The sequence below is a fragment of the Salmo trutta genome, unplaced genomic scaffold (genome assembly GCF_901001165.1).
Source record: "Salmo trutta unplaced genomic scaffold, fSalTru1.1, whole genome shotgun sequence".
Lineage (NCBI taxonomy): Eukaryota > Metazoa > Chordata > Actinopteri > Salmoniformes > Salmonidae > Salmo > Salmo trutta.
The window spans coordinates 7,501-17,500 of record NW_021823033.1 but is presented as its reverse complement, the minus strand read 5'-3'; the positions used below and the strand labels follow the sequence as shown (position 1 = coordinate 17,500).

The 10,000-nt window shown below is 44.0% G+C and overlaps 1 protein-coding gene across 1 annotated transcript in view; it reads right to left on the bottom strand.

The window, feature by feature from the left end:
- Positions 1-10,000, bottom strand: part of LOC115188317 (hormonally up-regulated neu tumor-associated kinase) — a 26,002-nt gene that overhangs the window by 9,342 nt on the left and 6,660 nt on the right. Inside the window, exons 4-5 of the mRNA XM_029747113.1 lie at positions 2,299-2,437; positions 1-119 (exon numbers count right to left, since the gene is read on the bottom strand). The exon at positions 1-119 is cut by the window's left edge and continues 9 nt beyond it. Of these exons, the coding sequence (XP_029602973.1) occupies positions 1-119; positions 2,299-2,437 (258 nt within the window). The remainder of the gene's footprint in view (positions 120-2,298; positions 2,438-10,000) is intronic.

Genomic DNA, 10,000 nt, shown 5'->3' with positions numbered 1-10,000 from the left:
TATCATTGGGGATGGTTCCTATCTCTCCATTCACCATCTTCTGATGCAGCTGTTTGATGTTAAACGGCTCAACAGTGAAAGGCAACGTCCCAGTCAGCATGGCAAACATACTGACCCCCCTAAATAACACACAACATATTACATTCTAGTACTGACCCCCCCTAAATAATACACAACATATTACATTCTAGTACTGACCCCCCCTAAATAACACACAACATATTACATTCTAGTACTGACCCCCCCTAAATAACACACAACATAGTACATTCTAGTACTGACCCCCCCTAAATAACACACAACATATTACATTCTAGTACTGACCCCCCCTAAATAACACACAACATATTACATTCTAGTACTGACCCCCCCCAAAATAACACACAACATATTACATTCTAGTACTGACCCCCCCTAAATAACACACAACATATTACATTCTAGTACTGACCCCCCCCCCTAAATAACACACAACATATTACATTCTAGTACTGACCCCCCCCCCCTAAATAACACACAACATATTACATTCTAGTACTGACCCCCCCCTAAATAACACACAACATATTACATTCTAGTACTGACCCCCCCCCTAAATAACACACAACATATTACATTCTAGTACTGACCCCCCCTAAATAACACACAACATATTACATTCTAGTACTGACCCCCCCCTAAATAACACACAACATATTACATTCTAGTACTGATCCCCCCCTAAATAACACACAACATATTACATTCTAGTACTGACCCCCCCCCTAAATAACACACAACATATTACATTCTAGTACTGACCCCCCCTAAATAACACACAACATATTACATTCTAGTACTGACCCCCCCTAAATAACACACAACATATTACATTCTAGTACTGACCCCCCCTAAATAACACACAACATATTACATTCTAGTACTGACCCCCCCCTAAATAACACACAACATATTACATTCTAGTACTGACCCCCCCCCTAAATAACACACAACATATTACATTCTAGTACTGACCCCCCTCTAAATAACACACAACATATTACATTCTAGTACTGACCCCCCCCCTAAATAACACACAACATATTACATTCTAGTACTGACCCCCCCCTAAATAACACACAACATATTACATTCTAGTACTGACCCCCCCTAAATAACACACAACATATTACATTCTAGTACTGACCCCCCCCTAAATAACACACAACATATTACATTCTAGTACTGACCCCCCCCTAAATAACACACAACATATTACATTCTAGTACTGACCCCCCTAAATAACACACAACATATTACATTCTAGTACTGCCCCCCCCTAAATAACACACAACATATTACATTCCAGTACTGACCCCCCCCCTAAATAACACACAACATATTACATTCTAGTACTGACCCCCCCTAAATAACACACAACATATTACATTCTAGTACTGACCCCCCCTTAAATAACACACAACATATTACATTCTAGTACTGCCCCCCCCTAAATAACACACAACATATTACATTCTAGTACTGACCCCCCCTAAATAACACACAACATATTACATTCTAGTACTGACCCCCCCCTAAATAACACACAACATATTACATTCTAGTACTGACCCCCCCCTAAATAACACACAACATATTACATTCTAGTACTGCCCCCCCCCTAAATAACACACAACATATTACATTCTAGTACTGACCCCCCCTAAATAACACACAACATATTACATTCTAGTACTGACCCCCCCCCCCCCCTAAATAACACACAACATATTACATTCTAGTACTGACCCCCCCTAAATAACACACAACATATTACATTCTAGTACTGACCCCCCCCCTAAATAACACACAACATATTACATTCTAGTACTGACCCCCCCTAAATAACACACAACATATTACATTCTAGTACTGACCCCCCCCTAAATAACACACAACATATTACATAAATAACATACTAGTCTGCATGGCAAACATCCTCACAGCCCTAATTTATAGAGAATTTAACACATGGAGCATTCCAGTCAGCATACTGACATACTGGTATTAATACATAGTAACAATCATCAACATACTGACATACTGTACAACATGTGACATAAAACATGTGACATACAACACGTGACATGCAACATGTGACATACAACACGTTACATAAAACATGTGACATGCAACATGTGACATACAACATGTGACATACAACATGTGACATACAACACATGACATACAACATGTGACATACAACACATGACATACAACACGTGACATACAACACATGACATAGAACACGCTACTCACACGGACCAGACGTCGACCTTGGGTCCATACTTGCTGTGGGCGAGCAGCTCGGGCGCTGCGTAGGCGGGGCTTCCACACTGGGTGTTCAGCAGCTCAGCAGACTGTCTGTCTACCTTCAGAGTGTTGCTGAGACCGAAGTCTACACACACACACACACACACACACACGCACGCACGCACGCACACACACACACGCACACACACAGAGACACACACACACGCACTCGCGCGCGCACACACACACACACACACACACACACACACACACACACACACACACACACACACACACACAGAGACACACACACACACACGCACTCGCGTGCACACACACACACACACACACACACACACACACACACACACACACACACACAGAGACACACACACAGAGAGACACACACACAGAGACACACACACACAGAGACACACACACACAGAGACACACACACACACATACACACACACACACACACACACACACACACGCACACACACACACACACACACACTGTAACCACAGCGGGAGTCAGAACTGGTCCCCTGAGATGGTTAATCCAGCCATAAACTCAACCCACAACCATGGTAACCATAGTAACCCCTTGTCCCTAACTCTGGCCCAAACCATCTCAACATGCCTCATTTAACATCAGTGTGTCTCTCTCTGTGTGTGTGTGTGTGTGTGTGTGTGTGTGTGTGTGTGTGTGTGTGTGTGTCTCTGTGTGTGTGTGTGTGTGTGTGTGTCTCTGTGTGTGTGTCTCTCTGTGTGTGTGTGTGTGTGTGTGTCTCTGTGTGTGTGTGTGTGTGTTCATGTGCGTGTTTTTGTACGTGTGTACTTGTGTGTGTCCCTCCAGTTGTTTAATGTCCCATAAAGAGACGCTGTGCCTGTCCAGAACGGTCTCCATGACAACACCACTGACCCAGTTAATCCAGGATGTTATAACAGCATGGCTCCACGACAGCTGGGTGGAACACCACTGACCCAGTTAATCCAGTTAATCCAGGATGTTATGACAGCATGGCTCCATGACAGCTGGGTGGAACACCACTGACCCAGTTAATCCAGTTAATCCAGGATGTTATAACAGCATGGCTCCATGACAGCTGGGTGGAACACCACTGACCCAGTTAATCCAGTTAATCCAGGATGTTATAACAGCATGGCTCCATGACAGCTGGGTGGAACACCACTGACCCAGTTAATCCAGGATGTTATAACAGCATGGCTCCATGACAGCTGGGTGGAACACCACTGACCCAGTTAATCCAGGATGCTATAACAGCATGGCTCCATGACAGCTGGGTGGAACACCACTGACCCAGTTAATCCAGGATGTTATAACAGCATGGCTTCATGACAGCTGGGTGGAACACCACTGACCCAGTTAATCCAGGAAGTTATGACAGCATGGCTCCATGACAGCTGGGTGGAACACCACTGACCCAGTTAATCCAGTTAATCCAGGATGTTATAACAGCATGGCTCGATGACAGCTGGGTGGAACACCACTGACCCAGTTAATCCAGGATGTTATAACAGCATGGCTCCATGACAGCTGGGTGGAACACCACTGACCCAGTTAATCCAGGATGTTATAACTGCATGGTTCCATGACAGCTGGGTGGAACACCACTGACCCAGTTAATCCAGGATGTTATGACAGCATGGCTCCATGGCAGCTGAGTGGAACACCACTGACCCAGTTAATCCAGTTAATCCAGGATGTATGACAGCATGGCTCCATGACAGCTGGGTGGAATTCCACTGACCCAGTTAATCCAGGATGCTATAACAGCATGGCTCCATGACAGCTGGGTGGAACACCACTGACCCAGTTAATCCAGGATGTTATGACAGCATGGCTCCATGACAGCTGGGTGGAACACCACTGACCCAGTTAATCCAGGATGTTATGACAGCATGGCGCCATGACAGCTGGGTGGAACACCACTGACCCAGTTAATCCAGGGTGTTATGACAGCATGGCTCCATGACAGCTGGGTGGAACACCACTGACCCAGTTAATCCAGGATGTTATAACAGCATGGCTCGATGACAGCTGGGTGGAACACCACTGACCCAGTCAATCCAGTTAATCCAGGATGTTATGACAGCATGGCTCCATGACAGCTGGGTGGAACACCACTGACCCAGTTAATCCAGGATGTTATGACAGCATGGCTCCATGACAGCTGGGTGGAACACCACTGACCCAGTTAATCCAGGATGTTATGACAGCATGGCTCCATGACAGCTGGGTGGAGCACCACTGACCCAGTTAATCCAGGATGCTATGGCTCCATGACAACTGGTTATATAACATTCTAGTACTGACCCCCATAAATAACATATACTTTATAACATACAACATGTTAGGCAGCGTGGCAAACATCCTCAGAGCCCTAATTTATAGATTTTATAACACATAGAATATTCTAGTCAGCATACTGACATACTGGTATTATCTTTACCAAGGATCACCTTCAGTGCTCGGTTGTCTCCACCAAGTCTGTCCCCAAACAATTTCATTTGCTGGTTTTAAGTATTAAACTTTCAAAATAGCTCTTTGTTGACTGTTGCTGGGTGCTATGGTCCTGGATCAGCACCAGCCTGTACCCTACCTGCCCTAAGCTCTCTCCTGGTCCCTTACACTAAGTCTGAATGTGTCCTGCTAGGTGACAGACTGGGACATGCTTAAACCACCTGACCAAGTCCTAAAGCAATGGGACTCCCTAAATATTTCTCAGATTATTACCAATCCCACAAGTTATGACTCCAAACACCCAGAAAAGGCTACTCTCCTTGGTGTTATCCTCACAAATAATCCTGATGGGTATCAGTCTGGTGTTTTCTGTAATGACCTTAGTGATCACTGTTTAACAGCCTGTGTTCATAATGGCTGCTCAGTGGAGGTTAGGGTTAGGGTTAGGGTTATGGTTAGGGTTAGGGTTATGGTTAGGGTTAATGACCTTAGTGATCACTGTTTTACAGCCTGTGTTCATAATGGCTGCTCAGTGGAACGACCTGTCCTGATTTGTCATAGACGCCTGCTAAAAAACTTGAAGCAAGCCTTCCTTCATGACCTCCATGCCTTTGTAAATTGGTATAAAATCGCCTTGATAACCTCTGTTGAAGACGCTTGGACCTTATTTTTTGATATTTTCAGTGGTATTGTTAACAAACATGCCCCCATAAAGAAAATGAGAATTTAAAACAGGTTCAGCCCCTGGTTCGACCGTGATCTTGCAGAGTTACTCCACCTCAAGAATTGCATTTGGCGAAAGCCTTGGCACACTCATACTTAGGCTGACTGGCTCTCGTTCAGGCAAATGAGAAATAAGTGCACTCAGGCTATCCAGAAGGACAAAGTTGGTTACTTTAAGGAGCAGTTCTCCCTCTGTTGGTCTAACCCCAAGAAGTTCTGGAAAACGGTTAAAGACCTGGAGAATAAAGCCTCTTCCTCACAGCTGCCCTTGTCCCTTAATGTTGATGATGTGGTTGTTACTGACAAGAAGCACATGGCTTTAAATCAGGATTCCTATTTGACTCAGCCATGCCTCCTTGCCCATCCAACATTTCCTCATCTCCCACCCCTTCTAATGCGACTAGACCTGATGCTCCTTCCTCTTTTCCCCCGCCCCGCTACAAAGTTTCTCCCTGCTGGCGGTCACTGAGTCTGAGGTGCTAAAGGAGGAACATAAACTTGACCCCGAAAAACCATCTGGGTCAGATGGTTTAGACCCTTTCTTCTTTAAAAGGTTGGTGTTTTCCAACCTGGGGTGGCAGGTAACCTAGTGGTTAGAGCGTTGGGCCAGTAACCAAAAGGTTGCTAGATCAAATCACAAGCTGATAAGGTGAAAATCTGTCATTCTGCCCCTGAACAAGGAAGTTAACCCACTGTTCCTAGGCTGTCATTGTGAGTAAGAATGTGTTCTTAACTGACTTCCCTAGTTAACCTGTTGGGGCTAGGGGGCAGTATTTGCACGGCCGGATAAAAAACGTACCCGATTTTATCTGGTTACTACTCCTGCCCAGTAACTAGAATATGCATATAATTGTTTGATTTAGATAGAAAACACCCTAAAGTTTCTAAAACTGTTTGAATGGTGTCTGTGAGTATAACAGAACTCATTTGGCAGGCCAAAACCTGAGAAGATTCCAAACAGGAAGCGCTCTCTCTGACCATTTCATGGCCTTCTTGATCATCTCTAACAAAAACAGGGGATCTCTGGCATGATGTGACATTTTCTAACACTCCCATAGGCTCTCAGAAGGCGCCAGAAAGCTGAATCGTGGCTTTGCAGCCCATGGCTGAAAAACATTAGCGCATTTTGATAGTGGTCGATCTGAGGACAATGGGACTGAGTCGACTTTCTCTCTCTTTGAACGAAAACCACCACTCCCGGTCGGAATATTATCGCTTATTTACGAGAAAAATGGCATAAAAATTTATTTTAAACAGCGGTTGACATGCTTCGAAGTACGGTAATGGAAAATTTTGATTTTTTTTGTCACGAAACGCATCGGGCGCGTGACCCTTATTTACCCTTCGGATAGTGTCTTGAACGCACGAACAAAACGCCGCTATTTGGATATAACTATGGATTATTTGGGACCAAACCAACATTTGTTATTGAAGTAGAAGTCCTGGGAGTGCATTCTGACGAAGAACACCAAAGGTAATCAAACTTTTCTAATAGTAAATCGGAGTTTGGTGAGTACCACACTTGGTGTCAAAATAGCTAGCCTGTGATGGCTGGGCTATCTACTTAGAATATTGCAAAATGTGCTTTCACCGAAAAGCTATTTTAAAATCGGACATAGCGAGTGCATAAAGGAGTTCTGTATCTATAATTCTTAAAATAATTGTTATGCTTTTTGTGAACGTTTATCGTGAGTAATTTAGTAAATTCACCGGAAGTGTTCGGTGGGAATGCTAGTCACATGCTAGTCACATGCTAATGTAAAAAGCTGGTTTTTGATATAAATATGAACTTGATTGAACAAAACATGCATGTATTGTATAACATAATGTCCTAAGATTGTCATCTGATGAAGATCATCAAAGGTTAGTGCTGCATTTAGCTGTGGTTTGGGTTTATGTGACATTATATGCTAGCTTGAAAAATGGGTGTCTGATTATGTCTGGCTGGGTACTCTGCTGACATAATCTAATGTTTTGCTTTCGTTGTAAAGCCTTTTTGAAATTGGACAGTGTGGTTAGATAAATGAGAGTCTTGTCTTTAAAATGCTGTAAAATAGTCATATGTTTGAGAAATTGAAGTAATAGCATTTCTAAGGTATTTGAATAACGTGCCACGGGATTCCACTGGCTGTTGAGTAGCCCATAGAGGTTAAATAAAGGTTCAAATGAAAGGTTGCAGCCCCTATCATCACTGAGCTTATCTCTCTCCTCTCTCTCCAATTGCTTAGAAGGAAGCCACGGTTAGTCCTTTTTTTAAAGGGGGAGATCAAGCTGATTCTAACTGTTACTTTGCCTTGCTTATCAAAAGTGTTCAAAAAAACTTGTCAATAATCAACTGACTGGCTTTCTTGACATCTATAGTATTCTCTCGGGTATGCAATCTGGTTTCCCCTCAGGTTATGGATGTGTCACTGCAACCTTAAAGGTCCTCAATGATGTCACCATTTCCCTTTATTCTAAACAGTGTTATGCTTCTATTTTTATTGACTTGGCCAAAGCTTTTGATACGGTAGACCATTCCATTCTTGTGGGCCGGATAAGGAGTATTGGTGTCTCTGAGGGGTCTTTGGCCTGGTTTGCTAACTACCTCTCTCAAAGAGTGCAGTGTATAAAGTCAGAATATCTGCTGTCTCAGCCACTGCCTGTCACCAAGGGAGAACCCCAAGGCTCATTCCTAGGCCCCACACTCTACATTTAAATCAACAACATCTCAGGCGCTCTCTCATCCATTTATATGCAGATGATACAGTCTTGTACTCAACTGGCCCCTCCTCGGATTTTGTGTTAAACGCTCTACAACAAAGCTTTCTTAGTGTCCAACTGGTTTTCTCTGTCCTTAACCTTGTTCTGAACACCTCCAAAACAAAGGTCATGTGGTTTGGGTAGAAGAATGCCCCTCTCCCCAGAGGTGTGATTACTACCTCTAAGGGTTTAGAGCTCGAGGTAGTCAACTCATAAAAGTTATTGGGAGTATGGCAAGACAGTACACTGCCCTTCTCTCAGGACATATCAAAGCTGCAGGCTAAGGTTAAATCTAGACTTGGTTTCCTCTATGGTAATCGCCCCTCTTTCACCCCAGCTGCCAAACTAATCCTGATTCAGATGACCATCCTACCCATGCTAGATTGCGGAGACATCATTTATAGATCGGCAGGTAAGGGTGCTCTCAAGTGTCTACATGTCCTTTACCATTCGGCAATCAGATTTGCCACCAAGGCTCCTTATAGGACATATCACTGCACTCTATACTCCTCTACAAACTGGTCATCTCTGTACCCGTCGCAAGTCCCACTGGTTGATGCTTATTTATAAAACCCTCTTAGGCCTCACTCCCCCCTATCTGAGATACCTACTGCAGCCCTCATCCTCCACATACAACACTCGTTCTGATGCAACCCTCATCCCCCACAAAAAACACTCAAACTGGACAGTTTTATCTCCATCTCTTCATTCAAATACTCAATCATGGACATTCTTACTGACACTTGTGGCTGCTTTGCGTGATGTATTGTTGTCTCTACCTTCTTAGCCCTTGTGCTGTTGTCTGTGTCCAATAATGTTTGCACCTGTCACACCCTGATCTGTTTCACCTGTCTTTGTGCTTGTCTCCACTTCCCTCCAGGTGTCGCACACCATCCCCATTATCCCCAATGTATTTATACCTGTGCTCTCTGTTTGTCGGCTGCCAGTTCGTCTTGTCTCGTCAAGCCTACCAGCATGTTTTTCCATGCTCCTCTTTTTCCTATTCTCTGTTTTGTAGCCCTCCCGGTTCTGACCTTTTCTGCCTGCCCTGACACTGAGCCCACCTGCCTGACCATTCAGCCCGCCCTGTACCTTTCAGACTCTGACCTGGTTAATGAACTTCTGCCTGTCCTCGACCTGCCTATTGCCTGCCACTTTTATTTTAATAAATATCAGAGACTCGAACCATCTGCCTCCTGTGTCTGCATCTTGGTCTCGCCCTGTGTCGTTATAGTACCATGTTTTGTGCTGCTGCCATGTTGTGTTGCTACCACGCTGTGTTGTCATGTGATGCTGCCATGTGTTGTTGTCTTAGGTCTCTCATTATGTAGTGTAGTGGTGTCTCTCTTGTCGTGATGTGTGTTTTGTCCTATATTTTTTATTTTAATCCCAGCCCTCGTCCCCACAGCAGACCTTTTGTCAGACTGTCATTGTAAATGAGAATTTGGAATTTACTGACTTGCCTAGTTAAATAACTTGTTTTTATAAAATGGCTATGATTTGGAAAAGGCTTACAACAAAATAATTAAAAAACGATGCCCTATTACCATAGAGAATCAATAAGTACGCTTGCGGCTTGCTAAAGCATTGTGATTGGCCGTGGTGCAGTAGTCTAAAAGACATGCATGTCTCTGGTTCAATCCCACAGTCCCGCAGGGCTTTCCTTATTCTTTCTTTTGTGAGCACCAAGGATGACATTTTCCAACGTTCTGGGGACCTTTTCAAATATCACCCTCTATCTTCATGGATCAGCCT